This window comes from Podarcis erhardii (genome assembly GCF_964252035.2).
Source record: "Podarcis erhardii genome assembly, chromosome: 10".
Taxonomy (NCBI): Eukaryota; Metazoa; Chordata; class Lepidosauria; order Squamata; family Lacertidae; genus Podarcis; species Podarcis erhardii.
The window spans coordinates 21,285,045-21,312,916 of record NC_138500.1 but is presented as its reverse complement, the minus strand read 5'-3'; the positions used below and the strand labels follow the sequence as shown (position 1 = coordinate 21,312,916).

General features: G+C 44.3%; 1 protein-coding gene across 2 annotated transcripts in view; it reads left to right on the top strand.

Moving 5' to 3' along the window:
• SLC13A4 (solute carrier family 13 member 4) overlaps positions 1-27,329 on the top strand; it is a 41,535-nt gene extending 14,206 nt beyond the window's left edge. For both annotated transcript variants that reach the window (XM_081878921.1, XM_081878920.1), the window contains exons 3-16: positions 1,294-1,430; positions 2,461-2,642; positions 3,487-3,541; positions 5,290-5,329; positions 7,424-7,501; positions 9,463-9,653; positions 11,323-11,442; positions 17,846-17,947; positions 18,976-19,077; positions 20,088-20,185; positions 21,551-21,681; positions 23,503-23,664; positions 24,752-24,889; positions 25,826-27,329. In XM_081878921.1, coding sequence (XP_081735047.1) covers positions 1,294-1,430; positions 2,461-2,642; positions 3,487-3,541; positions 5,290-5,329; positions 7,424-7,501; positions 9,463-9,653; positions 11,323-11,442; positions 17,846-17,947; positions 18,976-19,077; positions 20,088-20,185; positions 21,551-21,681; positions 23,503-23,664; positions 24,752-24,889; positions 25,826-25,963 — 1,674 coding nt within the window. In that variant the 3' untranslated portion in view covers positions 25,964-27,329. The remainder of the gene's footprint in view (positions 1-1,293; positions 1,431-2,460; positions 2,643-3,486; positions 3,542-5,289; positions 5,330-7,423; positions 7,502-9,462; positions 9,654-11,322; positions 11,443-17,845; positions 17,948-18,975; positions 19,078-20,087; positions 20,186-21,550; positions 21,682-23,502; positions 23,665-24,751; positions 24,890-25,825) is intronic.
• Positions 27,330-27,872: the final 543 nt, after the last annotated feature.

Genomic DNA, 27,872 nt, shown 5'->3' with positions numbered 1-27,872 from the left:
GCTTGTGTCTGCATCATAACCTTTCTCTCCGACCTCCAGCCCAACCCCTGGTTAGCACATGCAACCATTGTTTTAATAAGCGTACTCTTGAATGGAAAGAAAAGAATCCATGTCAACCAGAAGCACAAAAGCCTTTATTATTCCACTTTATCCCTTTCATACTTCTTTGCAGCGTGGCAGATACAAAGACTAATGTTCTTACAAGCACAAGGCTCTGGGCAAAAGGCAGCAGGTTTCTCCAGCTTGAATGGGGAGAAAACCTTCGTCATGCTTTCCATTTTACCATAGTGACTTGGCCCTGATTTTCCGGAACTGCCATGTGCTGAGGCTGCTGAGGCTGGAGCCACACCTTTCCTTCAGAGCACATTTAAAGCACATGGCTTCCCCCCAGAATCTTGGGAACTGTAGTTTGACAAGGATGCTGGGAATTGGAACTCTGTGAGGGGTAAACAATAGGTCCCAGGATTCTTGTGGGGGGATGCAATGTACTTTACATGTGTAGTGTGTACGCAGCCTCAGTTTTTTGGGGGGGAAAGCTGCCAACACATTGTAAGCATCCTTATTTGGTAGCCAGTTCACATGTTGCCAGCAATGGCCTGGGCGTCCCTGGGACATGGGTGGCTCTGCAGATTTGCTGATTGGATTTACGGATGACTTTCCATAAGTCCTAAAGCAGTTTCCAAGAATGTAATACAGGAATGAAAATGCATATTAAAAAAATATTTGCTGGCACCGAAATGATGACAAAGTTGGCACTGGGTAGGCCTTCCCGTAGAGAGAATTCCATAAATCGGGGGCTACCAAAGAAAAGGCCTGTTCTCTTCAACGGCCCTTTGTGGTGACTCACAGAGAAGGGCTTCAAATGATGATTTCAGGGTTTGGGCAGGTTTATATGGAGAAAGGCAGCATTTTAGATATTGGGGTTGGAAGCTTATTAAGACTCTAAAGGTCACTTTGGGGCCTGTTTCTTGAGGATTTCTTTAAAAAATTAAATCAGAAATTGTTGCAGAAACATAGAGAGCTGATTTTAAGACTGGAAGAATGAGATATTGAAAGATACCCAAACCAGGAGATTTCTCCAGCTCTAGACAGAAGTCTAATTCTGCTGTGGTTTATGAATCAGACTGAACAGGGGACATAGGGGACAGGGGAGAAATAAAAATGATTGAAAGTCTAGGCAGGGACAGGAAAAAGCTTTTTCTAGCTGTTTCTACACCTGCTCCTGGGATGTTTCTCTGCCAGCAGTCAGCTCTCCCTAGAGGTTTATCAACCCTTACCTCGTCTTTTCTGCAGGTGGCTGCTGAATACATCAAGAACACCACCTTGCTCCTCATGGGTGTAATTTGTGTGGCAGCCTCTGTTGAGAAATGGAATCTGCACAAACGGATCGCCTTGCGCATGGTGATGATGGCCGGAGCGAAACCAGGCATGTGAGTGAACCTGCTTTTTCACAGCATGGAGGGCAAGAGGAAGAGTGTCACGGGCCCTCCAGCAGCAGGTGGAGTCACTTCGCCTTCTGCTCCTTCAGGCTGCTGCTCAGCAGGTGAAGCCGACTCCTGGCCCATGACAGAAAGAGGGAGAGGGAGGGAGAGCAGTTGAACAGAAAGACACAGCACTGTCATTAAAGTGTCAAGTGGTGCTTATTAGCCAGCGAGAGCACTGCTTCAGGAGCCCAGTGGGCTGACAGAATGCAAGGCACACACTTAATAAATAAGTCACTAAGTTTCCAGATACATCACTAGGACAAGTGTGGAGTCTGCTTCAACAGGATGAAAATATTCTTCCCTTCCTCTTCCTGCCAACTTCTTCTCTCTTTGGTCCGTCATCTTATTGCTTTGTTGATTCTGGTTTAATTTCTGCTCTCAGTTCATTTAGATCAGGGTGACTGGGGCAACCCAGCCAGTTGGGGAGGGTAATAATAATAATAATAATAATAATAATGATGATGATGATGATGATGTTTCTAGCCCATAGGTCATATGTAGTCCCTCAGACTCCCCTTTCTGGCCCTCAGGACTCTTTCCAGACCACACTCCCCTTGAACTGTGTGATAATGTCCCTTGCTTCCCTGAATGGAGAGACGTGTATTTGTACGATGTGTGTGTCGGACCTCCAACTTTTGCATGGCTCAAGTGTCGCCTACTGTGCAAAGGAAAGAGCCACAACTGTTGCTGCAACCACTTTTAGCTCTGGCCCATCCCACCCTTGGGTTTGCCCCCCGAAGGATGACCCACAAGGGAGGGCAACCCTTAACTTGGACAGGGCTACCCACCCTGGCCTCTTTCCTCTTCGACACCTCTTTAAGTTGTGCAGGGCAAGTTCAAAAGTGCATGATTTCACTCAGAGCTTCTGGAAATCCCCACCCACCCCCATTTCATTCTAAGTCACATGCATCTAAACTAGGCTTTCCTTTGTGAATCTGCAGTTTCCCCCAAAGGGCTTTCCTTTCCCGCTCTCTAGGCTGCTCCTTTGCTTCATGTGCTGCACGACTGTCTTGTCCATGTGGCTTTCCAACACGTCCACCACAGCCATGGTGATGCCCATTGTAGAAGCAGTGCTGCAGGAGTTAGTGAATGCTGAAGATGACCGCGAGATGAATGGTACCGCTGGCAACACCATCCTGGAAGAACGGGAGACTATAGGTACATGATGGTGACACCCACTTCTGTTCATTTATTTATAAGCATTTACAATCCGCTTCACGTTCCAAAAATCTCTAAGCAGTCAGTGTGCGGCCGGTCTAAAAAACAAGCAATATATTATTATAACAGAAACAATAATGCAACCAAAGGGAGGGCCATCACATCTGTTTTCCATGCAGGAAGCTCAGCCCTCTGACTCTCCAGGTAGGGCTGAGGGACAACCTGGACTGAAGCCCTGGACGGCCTCTGCCAATCAATGTGGGCGATACTCAGCTAGGTGGACCAATGGTCCGACTCAGTATAAGGCAGCTTCCTGTGTTACTGCGCAAAACTAATGAAATGGCAGTATAAAAACACACACACAAAAGCAAACAGAACAGAAATTCAGAGGACTCGAGACTTGTAAAACTGGATCCAAATTGGGAAAGCCCAGGCAAAAAGTCAAATCTTTATAAGATGTCTGGAGCTGTTCCACATATGGCAGAGGGAAGGACATTTCACAGTGCAGGGGCAACAGCAGGAAATGCTCATTTTGGGGTCACCACTCTATGATATTCTGTAGGGTGTAGTGCCATGAGTATAATTTCCCTAGATGAACTAAATGAACGAACAGGTCTATATAAGGATAAGCAATCTTTGAAATAATTTAACACTCTCTTGTTCATTTGATTTGATTTGATTTGATTTTTTTTAGTAACTCATAATTATATTTATCTTATTTAAATGCATTTTTAAGCAGGGAGGGAAGGGTTGAAGGCTAAGTCCAATCCTAGCGTACAAAAATTCTGAAATGCATATAGGAGAAACAGACGCCACCACTCCACCCCTTTTTCTCCTGCTACAGGTCTCGGCGAAAAGCGCGGGCAAACATCCCTGGAGCTCTTTTTCATCAACGAGGAGTAAGAATGAAGCCCGTCCAGCTCTAATGGACATTTGAACCCTTTCAGGTCACAATGAGATAAAATATAAAAGCAGGACCAGCAAATGGCATGATCACAAAGATTTTATTTTATTTTAAGGGGTTTTAGATGTTAAGGGAATATATAATGGGATGTATAACATGAAGCAGACACACTTAGGAATGGTTCATGGTAGTGGTGGTGGCTGGAATTTTGTGTGCAGAGTGGCATTTCATTTCTTACATATATTTAGGCACCAGGTGAAAACACTCCCCCTTTCCCCAGCCTTTGGCTAATTAAACAATCTATGACATTTCAGACTGGGGGGTGGGGTATCATTTTTGTATGTTACTACCTTATGTATTTTATTTTATTTTATTTATTGTATTCTAAACCACCCTGTGATGCTTGGATGAAGGGTGATATAGACATTTAATCAACAGCAAAAATTATTATTATTATTATTATTATTATTATTATTATTATTATTATTATTTCAAGTGGAAATTAAGGCTGTGTACACACTATACTTTTAAAGCACATTCAAAGCACACACCCCAAACAATCATTCTGGGCCCTGTAATTCACCCCTCACAAAGTTACAATTCCCAGCAACCCTTAACAAACCTCAGACTTCTTTGAGGGAGGGAAATGTGCTTCCAATGTGCTTTAAAGGTATAGTGTGGATGCAGCCAAGTAATTTGCTTTCCTTTCACATCATTTGCTTATTTTAGAGCTTTTGTAGTCTGCCCATTGCCAGAAGGTCCCAGGGTGGTGAATGCATACATATGAATGCCTACAGTCAGTAGATACATTATGTGTTTGTGGTGGCAAACACCAATTGGCTGGGCTGGTGGGATGACTTGGAGGGCTCAGTTTGCTTATAGAATGAAGCAGTTTGCAGTCAAGCTTCTCTGAGCACAGGGACAATTGTCAGTTGGACTAAAACCTCTCACAGGTGATTGCCAAAGATGGGAGGTTGGAATCCTGAGAGATGCACAGAAGCTAAGTACTAGCTCACTGGTTCCCCTTCCCAGGGGCCTTATCTTGATTCCAAAAGCCCACTCTCCCATTCTCTTTAAAGATGACTTACCAATCAGCGTACGGAACACCGAAAGCCCAGGAGAAGAATGAAGAAATGAAACCGGTCCTCCTTTCTCCCTTTCTCTTGCCCAGGCAAGCTCCTCACTCACCGTACTGGTTCTGTGCAGCAGGCTAAGAACCAGAGCTAGGCAAACAGAAGCAAAGCTATGGCATCTCTCGTATTTCAACCTGTGACTTTCCTGTAAAATAAAGAGGTGGTGCCATGGACATATCTCTAACCTACCAATCTAGGGAAGTTCATATAAAGCTATGGTCTTCTTCAAAGAACCCTAGGAACTATGGTATAAGGGTTTATTATGATGTTAGTCTCAGTGGTGGGGAAACTGGTGCGGGGCAACTCCTTCCTGCCATGTCCAGCAACATTGGAAGCCCCACTCCACATGAAGCAACTGGTTTCCCATTCCAGCATTGTACCTTCTCAGAACTGGACAACACTTGGGTGAACCACAGTGGTGATCTGGCTTGAACCAAGTTTCTACTCTGCCAGGAAACTCCTTTGGGCCAATTATTGTCAGCCTAGCCTTCTTTACTGGGTAGTTGTAAGCATAGAATTGGATGACCCCATCTAGAATGCCATATTTCATTTGCATGGTATGCAATTGTACAGCGGCAAATCAACATTAATTATCCTCTTTTTTTTGCAGTGCTACAACTGCTGACCTCAGCTCTCTGATGCATTCGAAGGTATATTTTTGTAGGCTGAATCCACTCTGTAAAATAACAAGTTGATTCTACAGAAAGCAACACAGGATTGCATGGTTTTCTTCCCTTTAATGTGTCTGGAGGAGCACAACATTCTATGCTTAGAGGAATGCTGCACTTCTGTTCTGCTTACAGAGGTCTGATGTGGCTGCATGCACAGCGCAGGCCTGTAGTGTGAATCGGGGGAGACCAGAGGTCAATGGTAGAACCCACTTGCTTGGTATTCAAAAGCTCCCAGGTGCAGTCGCCAACGTCTCCAGGCAGGGCTGCGAAAGACCCCTGCCCAAAGCCTTGGAAAGTGACTGCCAATCAGTATAGAGAAAAAAATACCAAGCAAGATGGGCCGAGAGGGATGGTGAAGAAGATATTTGTTTGCCTTTTAGGGAGAAACGACTTGATTTGAGAACAAAACTGACATACCTGGCCTCCCGTAAGAATCAATGACCTGACTTGGTCTAACGCAATTTCTTAGTTGCCTTGATATCTTCCCCAGGTTGTGCTACAGTTTTACTTTAGGTCGGGGGGCATCAACTGATTAATGGGGTGTTACTACTATTGTGGAGTTAGAATGTGTTGGTGGTTTCCAATTCCCATGTTCACATACAAAACTTGATCTCTTAGTACTTAATGAATTAACAGATGAATATACGAATTACCCCCATTGAAATTTATCGTGTTTGAGGTTATGTAAACGCTCTCATTAGCAAGCCTTCAGGTACCACAAAGCTTGAGAGAGAAAGCCAGTTACACAATGTTTTTATTGGGCCGGCTAACATTGCATTCACTTGGGAGTAACACCTTTCATATGCCCCCATCCTTTGGGTCAAGCAGTGTGCATTAATGTGTGGGTAGATTGATTTACCAGTGGTCAGGGACCTGAATCCGATTCCTCCTGAAGCCTCTGATCCTAATGTACAGGGAATGTGTTAACAATCCTTTTAATCCACTAACCAAACCATCCACAAATGGAAGCATTTTCCTTTCTCATAGGCAGTGATGGCTCTTTGGAGATGGAGGTGGGCAGGGGAACCTCTCTTGTTGTGAGTCACCAGGTGTTTAAGGTTTCAGATGATCAAGTGACTACCTGATAATTACAATACTTAACATTGGGTATTAGGTGACTACATAAGCAGCGGTTCTGTGAGGGGGCTGACAAAAGCCGATTTTCGAAAGAATTGTACTAGCAAACACTTGAAGGTAGCTTAATCCTGTCCCCATTAGCACTCCATTTCTAGATCCCTTGGTGCTTAAAAGTAGAGATGCCTGCTTAGGTTATAATTTAAACCCACTTGTAGAATTTTAATACAAAATGCAAACATATCTCCTGAAGCATGGGAAAGGAAGTAATTTTTGAAGAGCAGTCAGTTTCTTTGTACCTTTTCTATTTCGGGCAAAAGTGGAGAAAGGATGTTCTGATGTTGGCTGTCTCATGCCCTGTCCACACCTGAGAAAAAAATGCCCCCTTCAGAAGCATGGGATGTCTTGCCAACCCATGCATTACATAACATGATTGCGCTCACACAATCCCTCCTCTTCTCATGCACTTTGATTCACCCACTGGCTTCCTGGTCAATGTGGCTGCATGGTGTGCATTAAGAATAACATTTTATTTGGCCCTAATTGTTTGGTAAGTGTTATCTTGACTTGAAAAGACCTACTCTACATCAAAACTTATTTTTTTACTGGATAAGGCAGCAACTTTGATAGTGTTTCTGTAATTGCACCAGTGGCGAAGCTGCATGCTCTGGCACCGGGGGCAGAGAGCAGGCTGGTGTGTGTCCTAGGGGGTGTGGCGTGCTTCCTGGGGGTGTGGCACCTGGCGCAGTGGGGAGCTGCGTGGCACGTGTCCAGGGGGTGGCCGCGATGGTACCCCCCCCCTCCCTGATGGTGCAGGGGGCAGTGCACCCGTTCCTCCCCCGTTCCTCCGTTCCTCCGCCAGTGAATTGCACAGAATATTTCCGATAACATGAAATACCCACACAGGAATTTCAAACTGGCTTCCATCCAACTGGTGTCCTGGAATGGCCCTGAAAGAGTTGTTTTCTAATGAAGGGGGATTTCTCTTCCTATATATAGAACATGAACGGCGTACACATGATTGCCAACACAATTGGAACTGTGAGCTCCAAAACCAACGGGCAGCATCTGCCTCAGGTAAGAACATTCTCCGCTATTGAGAGAGACAATGCATAACCCCAGGTTCATTTATCACCATTGCTTGGAAAAAGCAGAACATTTGATGACAGGCACTGTTTGTGTTTGCGGCCTACTTGCTCTGTTCCTGCCACTGCCGCTAGGCAGTTCAAAAGCTGTCCCCAGGGGTCCAGGATAAGAACATTCAGCTTAGCATGGGAGCTGTCTAGTGCAGAGCCCCAGGGAGCACAGCAAGACAGATGTTGTTGCAGCGATGCTTCGGCTGTGCCTGGGCAGCTTAATTGTATTGTGGCCCTACCTTACCTGTCCTATCTTCAGCATAGCTGTCAACTTTTCCCTTTTCTTGCGAAGAATCCTATTCAAAATAAGGGAATTTCCCTTAAAAAAAGGAAAATGTTGACAGCTATGATCTTCAGAGTCCTGATCCAGAACATGTGCCTTTAGAGCCCTGCTTCCTCCTCATGCATAAGACTCGGGAATGTTTGAGATGCTGCCAGAGAAGCACTATGCTTCCAGCTCTGTTCTCCAGCTCTTTTCCTTCCCCTGGACCTCTGTACCTCGGGGTGATCCTGCAGGGTACGAAGCAGGGTGATGAAACCAGTGAGGGCAACTTGCTTCTTCCAACCCTATTATTATTTTTTAAAGTGGTTAGTCACTTTATTTTGCCCAAGGCAACCCAAAGCGACTTCTAAACAAGCAAACAGACAACAACCCCCCACATAAATACATTAAAACCAAAGGGGAATAGAAATACATCAAAAACATCACACCCAGCATCTGACAGTATCCTCAAGCAGGACACCGCCCTGGGTGATGATATTGGAAGGGCTCTTGGTGTCTGCTGACTCCCTTTGACCCTGGCAAGCACTAAGCTCCTTGTCCTAAGTTTCATTCATTTCTGGTCTGATCCCACCAGGAAAGTGGTGCGATATGCCACTACTTTTCATATGCATAATACTCCTACTATTTTTTTATATTAAACAGTCTATCATAAAGTGATATTTCCCTCAGTGTGTAGTGCTGGATCCTGACTTGACAAAGTGCCCTGTTGCAGGGTTCTCCTGTGTTGATAACCCCACCCTTCTTTGACTTACGTCGTGGCCGCAACACTGTTCCTAATTAGTCATCAACACCAGATGATTTTTCTCTCATATACTATAGTGTCACTCTTAAGCGTTGCAGAGAACTAAAATGGCAGCTGAAAGACTTGGTCACCCAGTGTTGATCAGACTAAAATATTTTAAAGGAGACCCATTTCAATGCCAGCCCCTGCTGAAGTGTTGAGGCTCATGTGGCGCTAGGCTTGGCTCGCGTCCCATTTGAGAGATGAATGTTAGATTGAGAGAATGAGAGAGCAATTTGCCCTAGACCATTCCAGACATGATTAATTTGAGGCCGAAAGTCTGCCAACTATTGCCCTGGACTTCTCACGTGATTTGAGGATTATGAGCCCCTAACAAAACCTGTCTGAACTGAATCTTTCCCGCAAGGCTGCATGTGGCTCAGCAGCCTGATTACTGTTGAGCCTTTATTTCTGTCACTGACGAAGCAGTTTTCAGGGAACTGGAGAAGACACCTGTTCTGAATCTTTCTAGTTCTTAGAGAAAATAAGCTGTCTGCAGAACACAGGCATCCTGGTACACTGAAAGCATATTTATCAACCCATCAATGAAGCTCAGAGAGCCCTTTCTGCTCTTCACTTACCTTCAGTAGAAACTTCCAGTTAAACCCTTTCAACAATACTCATAGCCATTCCCATTTCAGTGTGAATTAAACCATTTATGCTTAACAATATCTGCCCTGTGATTTTCTGCAGTGCTGGTTGGTGTGGACCGCCCTGCATTTTGCTTTCAATTTTAAAATTTACACCCTGCTTTTCATGGTGTAGGTCTCAAAGCAGCTTACAACACCCAAGAATTACAACATACAGACATGTGTTAAATGATGTGGTTTCTTTACAGGCTCAGATCCTTGTTCTGCCACCTCAGCCTCAAAGTTTAGACCTAAGCAGTAAGCCTCGGTACCCAACCAAGCACGATCAGATGGTCTGCAAGTGCCTCTCGTTGAGCATCTCCTACGCGGCAACCATTGGGGGACTCACAACCATCATCGGCACCTCCACAAACCTCATCTTCCTGGAGTATTTCAACAAGTGAGTAATGCATGCGCAGTGCACATTTAGCAAGACCAGTGTAAAGACCTGGTAACCTGGTGTGGTTACAAGCCATGTGAAGTGAATGGCAGGAGTTGGTAATGCAGGTGAGCTGTGCACAAGCAAGCTGCCAGCTAGCTCTGCTGAGGCTCTTTTTATTAGCACAATATGCAAAACCAGTCAGATACATTTTGGACTGTGACCTTTACACATCTTCCAATCCCGAGATCGTGGGGTGGTACAAAGTTATTTTGGCACCTGTTTCCACTGCGTCATTTTCCCCTTGAACAATGTATGATGAAGGAGACAAAGGTCACAGACAGGGCATGGCAGACCACCAAAAGAGCAAAGGTTAAATAGAGGGCATGGTGTTCAGACAGCTATGGCTTGTCTGCGGATGGAAGTGTGCTCCACACCCGGCGGTCATTCCTTCACCATGGAGCTGGTTCCTGGTGACCCTTATAAGAGCCCTGAAAGGAAGCAAAGACAGTCCCTGTATAACAGATGGTGAGCAAAGACTGAGAAATAGTGACCTGCTTCAGGCTCCTCAAGAGAGGGTGAGTTCTCGCTGAAGTACACACTTGAACCGGCGGACTTTGTCACCGCTTTTTTAACCGTACCCTAGACGGAACAGGCTTCTTTTTTAATTTCTATTTACGCTCTTCTCTAATTCTTTATCACTACAGGCTCTGGAATTGAAGGGGAGGTGGCGGCAGGGAGGGGGGAATCTTTTTGTTTCTGGGACGGCTCCATCTGTTCTAGTGATTTGTTCCCCCTGCAAAGTAATAATCTTCCAAGTGCAACATCATTATGCTTTTTAATGTAGCAAATTATGTTAACAATAGATGGGAAATTAATGAAGCCAAAGGCATGCCTAAACTACTTCAAAAGAAAAACGATCTGATTTTATGAATATTTTCATGCAAATTTACTGTTTAACGATTAGCAAGAGGGGAGGGAGAGAGGAGGAGGGAATAAAATGCCTGAGAGGGGAAAACAGAATTTAAGGACGGTGCTCTGAATTCCCCCCGCCCCCTCAAGATCTCCACAATGGAACCCATTGTGTTTGCTCAGCCAACCAAAGAGCCAAAACTTGCTATCTCTCAGGTTACCCTGAAGGCCATTTCACAGATTACACATCCAAGGCTGAAACTCGGTGTTATGGCCCATGCTTGGCATGCAAAAGGAGCCAGGTTCAATCCAGGTAAAACTGGGAAAGATTTGTGGAGAGTCAGGGTCACCAATACGGAGCAAAATTAACTAATGCTCTGACTTGTCTATCATAGAACTTATGTCAAGGGAGTTCTGCATAGCAACTTCCTTATCCTTCTGATGCTGGCAGGTGAAGACTTTTCATAGAATAATAGAATTGTAGAGTTGGAAGGGACCCTGAGGATCACCTAGTCAAACCCCCTGCAATGCAGCTGTCCCATATGGGAATCAAACCTGCAACCTTGGTGCTATTAGCACCATGCTCTAACCAACTGAGCTATACTAATCTTTTTGTGGGGGTCATTCATTTGTTTACTTGGTTTTTTAAAGGCACCCTGAAGCAGGCACTACACAAGGTGAACTTGAAAAGGGGAAAGCATCATATAGGTCTCTGATGCTGCCTGAAAAAGCATCCTACAAAGTGGCTGTGAGAGACCTGTTTTTTATTTCCTTACAGCCATTATCCCAGTGCTGAAGTGGTGAATTTTGGAACCTGGTTCTTACTCAGCTTACCCATCTCCCTCATCATGCTGGTGCTGACCTGGTTTTGGATGCATTGGCTTTTCCTTGGATGCAAGTAAGTGGGGTCTGCAAGATCTTCATAAGAGCTCAGCACAGCTCAGCAGTAGAGCATATGTTTTGCATGCAGAAGCTCACAGAAACGTCCACCATTTTGCATCATTGGATGTCCAATACTTTTGTCATGGGAAGACATCTAACGGTGCTGAATGTTGGGAGATTCATGCATACTTAAACCATGGAACTCACTCCCACAGGAGGCAGTAATAGCCACCGTCATAGTCCTGTGCTGCCAGCCACGGCACAGCTCAGTGGAGGGAGAAACCAGCCGACCATCTGAGTGTCTGGGGGGAACTTGCCTGAAGGCAGAGTCCGTATACAAGGTCCAGTCCAGTCCTAAGGTCAGGAGTATCTCAGTTCATGTAGTCCAGTGGTTCTCAACCTGTGGGTCCCCAGATGTTGTTGGACTACAACTCCCATCATCCCTGAGCTCTGGCCTTCCTAGCTAGGGGTGATGGGAGTTGTAGTTCAACAACATCTGGGGACCCACAGGTTGAAAAAGGCTGATGTAGTCCAGGGGTCAAGAAAGCCGAGGGTCCAAGGTCACGAGAAGCAAGAAGCAGCAAGGTTTGGCCAGTAATGACAAATGTTGTTTTCAGCAACTGACAGAGGCTGGAAACCCTGCTTAAGAAAGCTGGAGCCAGCGAGTGGGAGCCGATTGAAACTAAATCCTTCGAAGACAGAGGTCCTATGGCTGGGTCGGGATGGCATGGGAATGAGGGACCAACTCCCTTCTCTTGCGGGGGCCCAATTAGTGCCATTGCCTTCCGTTAAGAGTTTGGGTGTAATCCTTGACGCCTCCCTTTCCATGGAGGCGCAGGTTACAGCAACAGCCAAGGCGAAATTTTTCCATCTTCGCCGCATCAAGCAGTTGGTCCCTTACCTTTCCCGCCCCGACCTGGCCACAGTGATCCATGTGACGGTCATTTCCAGGCTTGACTAGTGTAATTCGCTCTACGCTGGGCTGCCCTTGAAGCTGTCCCAGACTCTAGCGGGTGCAGAATGCTGCAGCGAGGCTCCTCACGGGGTCTCTGCCATGGGAGCATATTCACCCAGTGCTTTTCAAGCTGCACTGGCTCCCGGTGGAGTACAGGGTCAGATTTAAGGTGCTGGTTTTGACCTTTAAAGCCCTTCAAGGCCTAGGACCCTCGTACCTATGGGACGCCTCTCCCGGTATGCCCCATGGAGAGCCTCAAGGTCCATAAATAGCAACACCCTAGTGGTCCCGGGCCCTAAGGAAGTTAGATTGGCTTCAACCAGAGCCAGGGCCTTTTCAACTATGGCTCTGGTCTGGTGGAACGCTCTGCCTCATGAGACCAGGGCCCTGCAGGATCTGATTTCTTTCTGCAGGGCCTGTAAGACAGAGTTGTTCCACCTGGCCTTTGGCTTGGAGCCAATTTGATTCCCTCCCTCTCTTTCTTTTTTCTTTTCCTTCTCCTCCTGCGATGAGGCTACATTTTAATATTTTAATGTTTCAATATTTTAATGTTGTATTTTAATTTTGTTTTTAAGTTGTAATCATTCAACTTGTTTTTATTATTGCTTGTAAGCCGCTCTGAGCCTGGCCTTGGCTGGGGAGGGCAGGGTATAAAAATTATTATTATTATTACTATTATTAGGAGCAAGAAGGCCCCCCATGTGGGAAGAACACGACAGATTAGCAATTCACCACTCAGGCTCCTCATTGGAGGCAGATTTCCTGCAGCCGTCCCTGGGTGGGCTCAAACCACCATCCTTCTGGTTAACAGCCAGTTGCAGGTGGAGTCACTTTGCCTTCTGCTCCTTCAAGCTGCTGCTCAGCAGGTGAAGGTGACTCCTGGCCCATGACAGCCACTAACTTAGCTTGCTTTAAAAGAGGATTAGACAAATTCATGGAGGAGAGGGCTTTTGATGGCTACTAGCCATGATGGAGGCTAAGCTCTGGTCCACTGTCAGAGGCAGTATGCCTCTAAATACCACTTGCTAGGAATCACAGGAGGGAAGCATGCTGTTGTTCCCAGGTCCTGCTTGTGTGCTTTCCACGGGCACCATGTGCTTGCAAAAGTGCAGCTTTGTTCTGGTTGACTCTTGAGATGCTCATGCATCCTTACTCCTCAGATGAAAGATTGGATAGCATCTAAGGTAGGACCTTGTCTGCTTTGGCACCCACTCTTTGAAATTCTTTGCCAAGGGATATCTGCCTAGCAACTTCAGTGTCCTCATGTTGCTGGCAGGTGAAGATTTCCCATAGAACCATAGAATTTGTGGAGTTGGAAGGGACCACGAGGCCCCTGCAATTCAGGAATCTTTTGCCCAGTGTGGGGCTCATGACCCTGAGCTTATTAATCAATTATATTTGGAGGTTTTATTTTTTTAAAAAAACCAGAGCCTTCTGTTCTTCAAGTCACATTGAGAACTATGCTAAATAAAGAAATAGTTTTCATGCTAGTACATGAATAGCTGGAAGATGTTAAAAACCTCTTGTTGCCACTGGCTTTTTCTGGCATTAAACATGAATCTGTTCCATGTGCTTTACCATTCAGTCCCATAAGTTGTCTGTTCCCTAGCAAAAAAGGGTAAATCAGAAATAATTTATAATCCTACGACAAGTCCTAACATGATCCACAGTTCTTTCACAAAAAGCATTTGCATTCCACATTACAGTTCCAAATATTCTCTCTAACAAGGGTTGGTTTTTTAAAAAATCCGTAAGGGAATTAAAGCGTTAGCAACCTATTATGAAACATTAGTGGATTCTGAGGCTCATTAATCTCTGACTCCTGCTTACTGCAGTTCATTCAGGAATATATTCCCCTGGAAACCTTATGCTGCAATAGTCCAAGAGGAGGGAATATGTGAAGACACCAAAGACTGTTCTTTCTGACCTAGACAAGTGGGTCAAATGTGTAGGACAAAGCAAGGGAGAAGATGGGGACAAGAAGGTCCTCTGGAACAGGGTTTGTTTGAGCAGAAGCTTGATTCTTATCGTGACAGTGTTAGGGTTTGGTGAGATGCCCCTCTGCCATCCTGGCATTGCCAGCATCAACTCAGTGTGGCTGTGGGCACTGTCATTTATGAGTGACGTCATACGCAGACCAGGGATGGGAAAGAAATTCAATTCAGTTCACATTTGAATGTGAATCGACCTATTTCATAGTCATCCTTAAAAATTTGCCCTTCTCTGAATATTGCAATGCAGTTCTCCAGTCAGGTACACATATACAAAAATGCATATGCTGGGTAAACTGGGTATAAAAAATTGTGCATATGTACAAATGTGCATTATATTAAGGGAAATTGCTTGCAAAAAATGTGTCTAGGAGAAGAAATGTGTATAACTTTTCAGGAGAACTTTTAAAAAAAGAATTTGCAAACTCATGGGAAAAACTAAATTTAAGGCTAGGAAAATGAGAAACTGAGTGAAACCAGAATTGACAGATCCGCTCATTCCTACCTCAGATTGACTTTGATAACAACAAGAGGCTTTGGAATTGTCACAAGGATGTAGAGGGCAGAGCCAGAGGTGGGGCCAGACCCCCTTAAAGAGGAAAGGGATACTGAAGGGCAGGAGGCAAGAGAGAGTGAATGCAGCACAAGAAGAAGTCAGGCTAGGCAGGTTAGGAGAAAGAAGGCTGGGATGCCCTGCTTGATTCACCTGGCACCCAGAGATCAGGCAAAGAAACCTGGACAATGTCCAAAACATGGCAATGCCCAAAATTGAAGATGATGAGCCCCAGTTGAGTAGGTCACTCACCCTGCTGAGAACCACATAATTAAACTACAGATTTTGCACCTATAAGTGATATGTAATGGCCACCAACTTGGGTAATTTTAAAAAAGGATTAGACAAATTCATGGAGGATAAGGCTACTGGAGTCTACTAGACATGATGGCTAGGTTCTGCTTCCATTGTTGGATGCAGTAGGCCTCTGGGTACCATTTCCTGGGAATCACAGGTGAAGAGAGCCCTGTTGTGCTCGCTTCCTGCTTGCACATTAGGGTATCTGGTGGATCACTGTGAGAACAGGATGCTGAACTAGATTGGCCCATAGTCTGATCCAGCAGCTCCTTTTTATGTCCCTGTGTCCTTGTCCCCAGGTACTTTGTGTAACTGGATGTCAGCACTTGGTTCCACAAAATTAGCCAACTTTGTGGGAGGCTGTATCAAGGGCAACTTTTCCTTGGTTCCAGCTGCTCTTTGCAGCATGGAGGAGCAGGGGTTGTGGTGGAATCCTGCTTGGAGAAGTACAAAAACAAAGAAGCGCCAGAGGAGGAAGCTACCCTGTAAAGACGGTCGCTCCATTGAAGCTTCAGAACTAGCCAAGACTTGATTCCCTGGTGCTGTTGATTCAGAGAAATGAATATATATTTTCTGGCTGTGATGACAGACTCACTGACTGAGGGTGAGTGAGTCAGAGGCTGGGAGATAGAATGTCTTGGCTCTCCCAAAGGATGCCTTGTTTCCCAATAAGTTGTGCGCTCAGAAAGAAGGACACATGAAGCTGTGTCATCCCAAGTTGTTGCTCAGTGGTAGTCAACATGGTTTCCTCCAGACGGATGGACTGCAACTGCCATCATCTCTGACCATTGACTATGCTGGCTGAGGCTAATAGCAGTTGGAGTCTGACAGTTTCTGGGAAGGACCATGTTGGCTATCCCTGCTCTAGCCCTTTGCTGTTTGCTCTGACCAGCAGTGGCTCTTGAGGGTCCTTCTCATTGTCTGCTCCCTGACCATTTAAGTGGAAATCAAACTTGGGGGGTTTCTGCATGCAAAACATGTGCCCTGCTACTGAGCTGCCCCTTTCCTGAGGAGGCTAAAGAGCAGGAACAGGTTTATTGTGAATGGAGAAGCATTGTCGATTCCGTGAGCCATCTGACCGATTGCTGAGTCAGTGGAGTTTGGAGAATAACAGCGGCATTATGTTTGAAGTTCTGCCTTTTGGCCAGCTGCACCAGCAGTATTCAAGAACGTCGGCCAGTTGGCTTGATGTACTTTCTTCCGATAAGCTGCTACTGCTGCGGTACAGTCTTGTTGCTAGAGTCCTGACCTGAGTGCTGTGGCGCTTACAGTGATATGCTCTTTGCTCAGGTGCAGATTGCACCGGGTTTTCATGCTGTATTCAGAACCATTTCTTGCAAAACACAGGGGGTAGAGATGTAGGGGCCAGCTCATTTTAGCTCAGAGGTGAGGAATCTCTGGTCCTCCAGATGATATTGGATACACTGCCTTCATTGCTGACTATCGACAGCTGTGTCGGGAGCTGGTGGGAGCTGGACTCCAAAAGCATCTGAAAAGCCATCTCTGTTTTGGTTTGCTTTTAGTTAAGATGCTGGGCTGGGTATTTTAATCAGTTAAATCAGGCTTTTTCAACCTTGGCCCTCCAGATGTTTTTGGCCTACAACTCCCATGATCCCTAGCTAGCAGGACCAGTGGTCAGGGACGATGGGAATTGTAGTCTCAAAACATCTGGAGGGCCGAGGTTGAGGAAGCCTGACTTAAATTATTGATAGCCAACATGGTGCCTGTTAGATGATGTTGAACTACAACTCCCATCATCCTTTGGTTGCTAGTCATGCAAATACATGTAATATAAGGGGCTGGATTGGTCATGCTGGACCACAACTCCCATTATACCCAACCTTTGGTCAGACTGGCTGAGAGCTGGGAGTCCAAAAACATCTGAAAGGCAACACATTGACTACCCCTGGTTTAAATGGTTATCTCTGTTTTAATTTTTTCAAATCAGTTTTATTATGCTGGTCTACAGACTTCTGTTTTAGATTTGTAATTGTTAAAATATGATTTTAGGTGTATTTTATGTTTTTCATCACGTGTGAGAGATACATCAGGAGGGCTTGCCCTGAAATATTGGGAATGAGCAAAGAAACAAATGAAAGTTTGCTAGTAGCAAAAACCCGTGCCTTATTTTGTGCAGATGAGCTACAGAAGTGTTGTCATCCATGCTTCACTTTGGGGATGTGATAGTCTTTGTATAAATGTACACTGTATATTGCACACTGCTCTGCAAATCCCATTTATTTCTGTGGGATATCTGCAAGAGATTTTCTTAGTTTACTTACAGTTACAGTTTTTCCTTACATGCCCATGATCCCTGACTTTTGGGCACATTGGCTAAGGCTGATGGGAGTTGTAGTCCAGCAACGTCTGGAAGGCCACTGGTTCCCCACCTGTGAAGAGAAACCACATTTCAGTGGAAACTTATGCAGAAGGATCTACTCCTGTTTATTTTCACTATCACCCAAAAATGGTACAAAACCAAGGGTAGGTTGGGGAGAGGGATTATAATTGGCTCATCTGTATCCAGTATATGGGTTTCAAGTTGAGTAATGAAAATAGAGAATATTTGGTGCAAACCAAGCTTCCAATTGCTTTCTGTTTCCATGCCTCACGTTATTTTCAGTTTTAAAGAGACATGTTCACTAAGCAAGAAGAAGAAGACCAGACGGGAAGAGATGTCTGAGAAGAGAATCCAGGAAGAATATGAGAAACTGGGAAATATTAGGTAAAATCATAGCTTTGGAAGGGACATTAAACATCACCAAGTTCAGCACTCACAGCATCCTGTCTAGTTTCTGCTTAAATACCTACAGCAAAGGAGAGATCCACCACCTCCCGAGTCAGTCTGTCAAACAGCTCCTATCAGTAGGAAGTTTCTCTTGAGCTTCAGCCACAATCTGCTTCCCTTCCCTTTCCACCCAAACGGAAGGGCTGTAGCTCAGTGGTAAAGCACCTGCTTTGCATGCAGAAGGTCCCAGGTTCGATCCCCAGCATTTCTAGGTAGGACTGAGCATTTTCCTTGTTTGGAACCTTGGAAAGCCATTACCAAGTAGCGTAGAAAATACTGCGTTCAATGAACCAATGGTCTGGCTAGGTATACAGAAACTGCCTTTGTTACCTCTTGATCTGTTCCGTCTTCTAGTCCTTTAAATATTTGAAGAAATGTATAGGTTTTGCTTCTCACGCATAGGCATGGGAGGATTTGATTCAATTTGCATTTAAAGGCAAAGTTACATAATTCGTACTTTCTAGAACATTACATGAAGCGAAACTCAGATGTTCTTTGAAATTCACGCTTCTCTGAATTTTGCAGTACAGTCCTCCAGCTGAGCAGAAATGCATATATCAAGTTAGAGTGCACCTAGAAATGCATATAATAAATGTTAGTGAACATGACATACAAAAAGGCATTATATTAGGGGAACCTGCTTTGCAGAAACAATCATACTAGAAAAGAATTGCTTACAAAAAGGTGCATATTAGAATAAATGCTGGTGAATTTTCAGGCAGGCTCTTTACTTTGAAAAAATCATAAACAAATGTGGAGAATTTAAGATTGGGAAGAGGAGAAACTGAGAGGATGGAAAAATTGCCCATTGCTACTCATGCACAGCTGTCAACTGAGGAGCTGAGTTTTTTTTTTTAAAAAAAAAAACTAAATTAAAACAAAAGAGCTAACTGCTAATCGGTAAAACTTTTCTTTATTGGCCTCTCTAGTATTAAATGCTTCCCCTTGTCCCATTTCCTTTCTAGCTATCCAGAATGGGTGACAGCGTTCTTTTTCATCCTGATGACTTTGCTCTGGTTTACAAGGGAGCCTGGATTTGTCCCAGGCTGGTCATCCTTCTTTGGAAAGTAAGTTCCTAGTTCGTAGCAATAACTTTTCCAAGTGGAGTTGGGAGGGGCAGAGTGGGCCAGAAGGACCTGTGTGATATTTGGTGCCGCATTTAATACTGAAATGTCAATGAGGCCTCCAGCGCCACATTTGACATCAGGCAAACACCCTACCACCACTGAGACCATTCCATTGTAACTATCCGACCTCCCAAAATGTTAACACCTCTTGCGATGATTTGACCCCTTTCCATTTTAACAGTACAAATTCTACAAGCGCCCTCCATATCTCCTCAAAATAATTTCTCCTGCATATTCTCCATCTAACCTTAATGACACATGTTAATTTATCATTAATAGCTATATCCCACACCTCTTCCATTTAAATTATACTTGCCCCTTCCACTTCCTAGCTATAATAATGCGTGCAGCTGTCAATAAATTTGTGGGCAAGGCCTTCGGTCTATGCTACACTTAAGCCATTTATGGCAATAAATGCGCTGCCACAACTTACAAGTGTAGTTTTTCAGTTTTTCTGAGGATTCATATGTGAAGCTTCAGCCCCAAATATCTGAAGGACCATCTCCTTCCCTCCAGACCCTCTCAGGTTGTAAGATTTGAGACCACCTTTGTTGTTGTACCACCTTCAGAGATTTGAGGGATGACAACTCAGGAGAGGGCAACTTTTGGGGCTGCCCCCATGCTGTGGAATTCCCTCTCCACAGAGGTAGATTTGGCACCTTTGTTTTGTAGTTTTCCTAGCATTTTGAAGACACATCTCTTTGTCATGGCCTTTGACACTTGAGATATATATTAGGACCCACCCTGGTGTTACTGTTCCTATAACATGTATAAAAAATATGGCATGGTGTTTTGGGGATGTAACATGGAGTCTAAGAACTGCAAGAACATGAGCAGCAAGCCAGTAAAACTTGGAACAAGCCATTAAGAGGAAAGAGGAGGAGCCACACAGATCTCTGCTGCCTGTTTTCCCTGCCTTCTATAAAACAACCCCCATGTCTCTTCCCTAGGAAAGGCTATCGGACCGATGCCACAGTCTCTGTTTTCCTTGGGTTCCTCCTCTTCTTGATTCCAGCAAAGAAGCCATGCTTTGGAAAGAAGGGGAAAGGTATGAGGGACTCAAACATAAGAGCACTTGACACATCTTGTATTAGCTCCTTTTGGTCTACAGTCACACACAAAGCACCCGCAGGGGAGTTCACACATTCAAATCAGTCACAACAGTGAGCTTCAGATAATGCTTGTTTCCAGATTGGCTCCCATTGGAAGCATTTGCGTAACATACATAGGTAAGAGGCAATGATGTACAGTGGTACCTCGGGTTACATACGCTTCAGGTTACATATGCTTCAGGTTACATACGCTTCAGGTTACAGACTCCACTAACCCAGAAATAGTACCTCGAGTTTAGAACTTTGCTTCAGGATGAGAACATAAATTGTGCTCTGGCAGCACGGCAGCAGCGGGAGATCCATTAGCTAAAGTGGTGCTTCAGGTTAAGAACAATTTCAAGTTAAGAACGGACCTCCGGAACGAATTAAGTACTTAACCCGAGGTACCACTGTACGATGATTAACCACATGTGGGCAATTCCAGCCGTTCGCATTCCAGTTTACTTGTGAACTCTGAGGCTTTCCTGTAAACTGGCCTTCCCTAAGATGATGCCCTCCTGATGTTTGGGACTACAACTCCCATCAACCCCAGCATCACACAACCATGCTGGCTAAGCTATATGGGAGTTGTAGTCCAAAACGTTGGGTAAGGCTGCTGTAAAAGAAGGCAATGGTCTTCTGCTAGATTAATAAATTCTTACTTTTTATAGGAGGGCCAGACTTCTTTCCCTGAAGCTTTTCTTTTCACTAGACTCTGGCTGGGGTCAGCTTCCATTTTCTCAGCTCTTTTCTCCCATCAACCTCCCTTCCCAATATATAGCATCAAAGGCCAGGTTAAAGAGGTGTATCTTCAGCATATTGCAGAAGCTAAATGTCTAAACAAACCTTTTGGTGGTGGGAGATTCCACAATTTAGGGGCTGCCTCTTCCTTACCTCAGATTCTCCAGGCTTGTTTCAGCTGGGCATGATCACAGTTTGCTTCACACACTCACTTCAACAAATTGAAAGCAGAACAGGAACAACAATTTGCCCCTCAGAAGAAAATGTTGGCCTTTTGTGACTGCTAAGTGAGACTACTTTTAACCCAAGCCTTCTTTTTCGGCACATCCTCAGTGTAAGTGGTTTCATATAGGCTTCAGTTTCTAACAAGATTTGTGGGTTTTGTTTTTTTAAAAAAAAAAAGTTCAGAGCAAGCAACCAATGCAGAGGGAGGATGTCTTCATTCCTGTCAGTCCTGTTCCAGGACTCTGTGTTTCTTTGTGAACATTTCCTAACAATGTGTTCCACGCCAATCTGAGTTTGCAAAGGAACCTGGGGAAATGACAATTTTATTTTTCTATGTGTGTTTTGCTTTGATGCAGGAGATGTTCCAAATTCCACCAATGTTAACACAGGGGAACCAATAATCACCTGGAAGGACTTTGAGAAAACCATGCCCTGGGAGATTGTGGTCTTGGTTGGAGGAGGTTATGCTTTAGCAGCTGGATGCAAGGTAACACCATTATCCCCAGATAACCCCCTGTGCTATAAAACTGGGATCCACACATGTCAGAGCTCTTTAACAATGATGCATCTCTCTTCAAGAGAATGCTGTTTTATCTCAGGTCACACACACCCTATTCACTCAATTTCACTCTCTCTGGTGCCCCCTTAGCTATTATTCTTTGAGCTTCCTCTCTCTCTCTTTTTCTCCTTCCTGTTCTACTGTTATGTACTGAGTTGAATAGAATCCAAAAGGCAGCAGTCTGTTTGGTCCTAGAACAATAGGCTCCAGAATGCAGCAGTCTAATTGGTCCACAGGAGCCACCCAATCCAGCTCCAGGTGGAAGTGAATCCGTGACCTGATTGGCCTACAGGAGAATCCCGGAATTAGCCAATCACGTGGGGCCCATTGTGTAAATAATGTATATAAAGCAGACATTTTGGGGGAACTTCCATTCCTTCTCACCACTATGAGCTGAATAAAGAGCATGAAATCCACTCTCGACTTTGAGTATATTTCATCTACAGATGTCCCCATGACATTGGACTGAAATTATACTCTGAAGACTGATGCCTGGATGACTTTCACTGTAATATTGGGGCCTAGTCAAAGTTAGAGATAAAGTGAATTCAGTATTGCAGTGAATTCCCTGCAGTTGGAAATCCTCACCCCATTTTGAGACCCTCGGTCCCTCCCGAATTTAGGAGTGGGTCAAAAACATTGATTTAGTTCTATTAATTTGTACACCACCCTTCATCATGTTGACATGATCTCCAGGTTGGGTTCCAGCAATACATAAAAATGCATTGAGCAAAAATTCTAAATGAATGTTAATGCAATCCAGATAGTAAAATCACAATAGACCAAAAGCATGATGCCAAAGAATTCCTGATGGCTGCAGGAAGGCCCCAGGCTCAATCCTTAGTTTATTTTTATTTATTTATTTATTTATTTATTTATTATTTTATTTTATTTATTTATTAGATTTATATACCACCCATCATACAATCTTAGGGCAGTTCACAGAATAAAATACAGGATAAAAACAAGTAAATAGCTAAAACAAAACAGCAAAACAATAACCCCTGCTTCCCTACTCTACTCTGAAGGCAAGGTTAACATAAGCATACTGAAGTGGAAGCAACATGAAGAGCATTTCTTTCAGCAATCTCCCATTATGATGAGAGATCCCCCACTCACTATTCTGAACCACTTTTTAAAAAATAAAAAATGCAAGAGTGCACTATACTAAGAACACAGGTACAGTTTTGCAGAAATTGATTACTGTACAGAGATTGCCAAATCAGAATTGTAGGGTCATCTTAAACTTATGAGGAAAACCTACTTGGGGAACAAAAGTTCTTGTGAGCATTTTAATCTAAGTGGGTTTTTACTTTTCCACCAAAAAGTGGGAACAAATAAATATAATCATTGCTGCAATTATTAAGAAAACTATAGTAACCAATGCCTTTTCTCTGGCTTCTGGCCCATGTAAACTCTCTGAAGTTTCTCCACCAGGCATCAAACCCACTGCCTCCTCCTGCTCTGTGACAGGAAGGTATCGGAGAAAGCAGGGCATTTGGAAGGTGGGGGCAGAGATGAGGGAAAGCCCCATTGTGTTATTGAGGGTCCTTGTGCTATCTTCTGCTAATTTAGCTGAACCCAGGCCACATAGCTCAACTTGGTATTCAGTTATGTGTGCTCAGCCCAGTGTAGTGACCAGTCCATTCTGTATTCCTGCAGAGTAGTGGGGCTGATGCCTTGAAAAGATGCTGATGGACTGGAGATGTCCGACTTCAGTTTTTTTCACCCACTGTCTTTCCCCCACAGACTTCCGGCCTTTCCACATGGATTGGGCGACAAATGTTATCCCTCAGTAGCCTTCCCTCTTGGGCTGTCAGTCTGTTGGCCTGCGTCCTGGTCTCCATAGTAACAGAGTTTGTTAGTAACCCAGCAACTATAACCATCTTCCTACCTATTTTATGCAGCATGGTGAGTACAGACTTTGGATCAATTAATTATCAATCAATTTATTATCAATCAATCAATTACAGATATGTCTCAAGGCAACTTGCAGACATGTCTTTAAAACAGCTAAAATTGTTTTTAAAACAGTACAAATACAACTGAAAATAAGTTTGAAAACAATACAAAACAAAGAACCTAAAACTTGCCAAAACAAACATATTATTGCAGAGTAATCCTACACGTGCGTACTTAAAAGTAAGCACTCTCAGGTAAATGTATATAAGATTGCTGCCTTAGTCCTGGAGTCAGCAACCCTTTAGGACCCAGAAACTGTTGTGGACACTACAAAATACCCATTTCACAGGAGAAAAATGGATGGTGCTCAACCGCCCCTCCCAAATAGAAGGCAAAACACCAAGTCCCCTCCCACAAAACAAATAAAACACAGACCAAAAGAAGTAACGTCCCCCCCCCAACCTAAGGCAACCCCCCCACAGGGCAAACAACCAGAACCTGCACCCCCGCCAGCCCAAATTTTAAAATTGAAAGGACAAAGGGACTTGGGTGCTTTGGTGTCTACAGGTGCCACTTTGGAGATCCCTTCCTTGATCTAATGCTCTATCTACTAAGGGACACGGGTGGCGCTGTGGTCTAAACTACTGAGCTTCTTGGGCTTGCTGATCGGAAGGTCGGCAGTTCGAATACCCATAATGGGGTGAGCTCCTGTTGCTCTGTCCTAGCTCCTGCCAACCTAGCAGGTTGAAAGCACACCAGTGCAAGTAGATAAATAGGTACTGCTGTGGCAGGAAGGTAAACAACATTTCTGTGTGCGCTCTGGTTTCTATTGCGCCAGAAGCGGTTTGCTCATGCTGGCCACATGACCTGGAAAACTGTCTGTGGACAAATGCCGGCTCCCTTGGCCTGAAAGTGAGATGAGCACCACAACCCCATAGTTGCCTTTGACCGTCCAGGGGTCCTTTACCTTTTACCTTATTCTATCTACTACCTGAAATTGGCTCTGAAAAACAATGGTTTCCTGCAAGGAATAAGCTTTGGTAGTCTACTACTTTCTTTGACTACAAATGCTCATATCTCCCCTTTCTCTTTCCAGTCGGAAACCCTACAAATCAACCCTCTGTACACCCTGATCCCTGTCACCATGTGCATCTCTTTTGCGGTGATGCTGCCAGTGGGCAACCCCCCAAATGCCATTGTCTTCAATTATGGGCACTGCCAGATCAAAGATATGGTAAGTACCAAGAGTGATGCATCCAGAATGATCAATGATCAAATTGGTTAGATATGGGGCAGTGATAATAATCAGTTAAACACTGCAACTGTTTTGTTGTGGTGCTTAAATGATGGTTTCCCCCCAAATTTGAAACTGGATAGCATCTATTATTTCAATTGTGAGTTCAGATTGGATGTCAACATTTCTGTAAATTGCACAATGTGCTTGAGGAATCTTGACTGGGGATCAAGGAAGAGCCTCTTACCTCTGTACAATAGGGTAAATAATTTTACACAAGTGCCAAAGGTTTTTATGCATGCACCCCTTCCATCCTCCATTCAGATATTATCTCAGTTCAGTTACATGTGTATGTCGGAACCCACATGCCCATGACGCCAACACGCACTTCTACGAGAGCAACAAAAACACTAGCATAGAGACAGGCATGTGTTGGTTTAAATGCATGCATACCTTTTACCTTGGGTCTGAGGTTTCCTGAAATAAGGCAATACTTAGAGTCAGGTTCTCAGCCAGGTGTTGTGCAGAATGAGTTACCTGGATATGGCACAAAGGCAAAACCAAGAGGAGAATTACCCTGCCCCATTATCAGCAGCTTCAACAATGAAGTTGCTAGCACAATTTACAAGCAGACTGGATCAGATGGAGAAGGGTCAAAGGAAGGTGTGGTTGTGTGGTTGTGGATGTGCTTGTGTTAAAATGTGGAAAACTACCACAATACAAAAGAGATTTCTCACCTGCTCTAGGATGAACTGAAATCTCACCACCGCTTGTTAACATTGAGGATTTTGTCCAGAACATTAAAAAAAAATGATTAATCTCATAATTTCATTGAAGGCATGTCTACCTGTACCCCTTGCTACCTTGAGAGGAGAAGTCCTGCCTTAACTGATGACAATTAATGTGGTCTGTTTCCCTTGTTTTTTTTATTCATAGATCAAAGCTGGCTTTGGTGTCAATCTGATTGGTCTAGTGGTTGTTACAGTGGCAATAAATACTTGGGGAATTAGACTCTTTCACTTGGATAAGTTTCCAGACTGGGCAACAGCCAGCAATGTCACTGGTCCATCATAGTCAGCATCCACAGAACTTGCTGGCTCACAGCAAGTTGGGAGCAAAATATTTGCACAGCTGTTAAGAAAGGAAAACACTTGAGTGTATATTTGTTCCATTAACCTGAACTAAGTAAGAAGTAACTCTGCTGGAGGTTTCCCTAACGATCATCATGTCTCCACCATCTAGTACTGAAGGGGCTGGGGAAAGCATGCATTATTCTTGTCTTTCAGCAATACCATGGAATTGCTTTGATCCCCCACCCCCCATCTTTTCCACAGAAAACACTCAGCCTACAAAACACTCAGCCAATTTGTCTTCTTTACTTGATGGAGTATAGATAAATCACAGTGCCTACAGTCCTAACACCCAAAGTGTGTTTTGAAGACTGTATCTATATGTATATATCTATAGAACATTTTTTTAAAAGAAAAAGTAAAAAGTTGTATGTGGAGTTATTTATTTGGTAACAAGGAAGAACCAATTTGATCAGCCAATTGCTCAAGGCCAGAGGGTTATCTGCACAGATGCCCTTTGGTCCAGGGAGACCAGGTCCATGGTAGACAAGGCTTCCAATCCCACCTCAGCCGTGAACCTCACTGAGTAATCTTGGGCCCGTCATTGTCTCTCGGTCTAACTTAAAAGGGTTCCTGCAATGATTAAACAAAGAGGGGAAAGAACCATATAGGCCACCTGGAGCTCCTTGGAAGAAAGGCAGGGCATAAATGTTATAATAAATTAAACAAAAACAGCCAGAGGGCATCAGGCTGCATTATGCACTCTTTCGATGGAGTGTTACCGAACTGTTAGCATGAAGAAGGAACCCAGTGATAGAGAAAGCTGGGGAGGCAGATATCCAGCCTCTGGCTAATTATTTACCACATTCTCCAACTTTGATGCTTATCTGCCTTCTGTGGCAGATGATGTTTTTTCAAGTAAAACTTAAAGCCTCATCAATACCACATTCACCTGCCAGAGCAAGGAGCGTCCTTCAGATGCCTGGCACTCTTGCAGATGATGCATCATTCCTGTTCTAAATATATATACATTCCTAGATCTCTGTTCTCCTTCCACTACACTACACTACGGGGGCAGCCTTGAGGTGGCAAACCAGACTCCCAGAGAGAACACTTGACACCTGAATCTCTCCCAAACTAAATGCCAGGCCTCTACAATAGGCATATTATTTTAATAACTGATGTAACCAGAAACTCTTGGATGTGTACAGAAATAAATAGAGCCTTTGTTAAGCACAGTAACTGTACTAGGATCAGTTTTTTTGCAGGAAGGGTTCCCCATTAAAGGGGAGGGCTCCTCTGATGCTAATAAAAATGTCTATGCTGTAGAAATTGCTTGTGAATAAAATAAATTATTCAAGCTTTGGAAATTATTGTGATGTGTAGACATATTAATGGAGATGTTGAAAGCCTGAGTGAGTACTCTGCGGCAGTGCTTTTCCCCCTAGAAAAACATGTGCCGGTATTCACCGTGAAGCTGTTACACAGTAAGTGCAAAACTTTTTAACAAAACAAAAAAGAAAGGTGCCGGTACTGCGTAGCATCTTGTACCCCCTTGGGGGGGAGCACTGCTCTACGGCCCTCTGTGGAGATGACATAGCAGTGCCACAAGCCTCCACATGTAGAGATGGATGGCTTGGCAAGTGACAGAGACCCAGTTCACACTTCACCTCATCATCTTGGGATCCACTTCCCCTACAGTGACTTCTCCCCACACTATTCCAGCAGCATGTAGTACTAGCACCAGAGAGACCCAGGTTTAAATGGCCACTCAGGCATGAGCACATTCAGTAGGTCAAGGGTTCCCCAGCCGGGGCTGTGAGATTCATTCTGTTGGTCTATGGCACGTCTGTGACCAGAAGGGAGTTGGCAGTCATGATGGGAGAAGTAGAAGTGGCCACCCACTGAGTTGT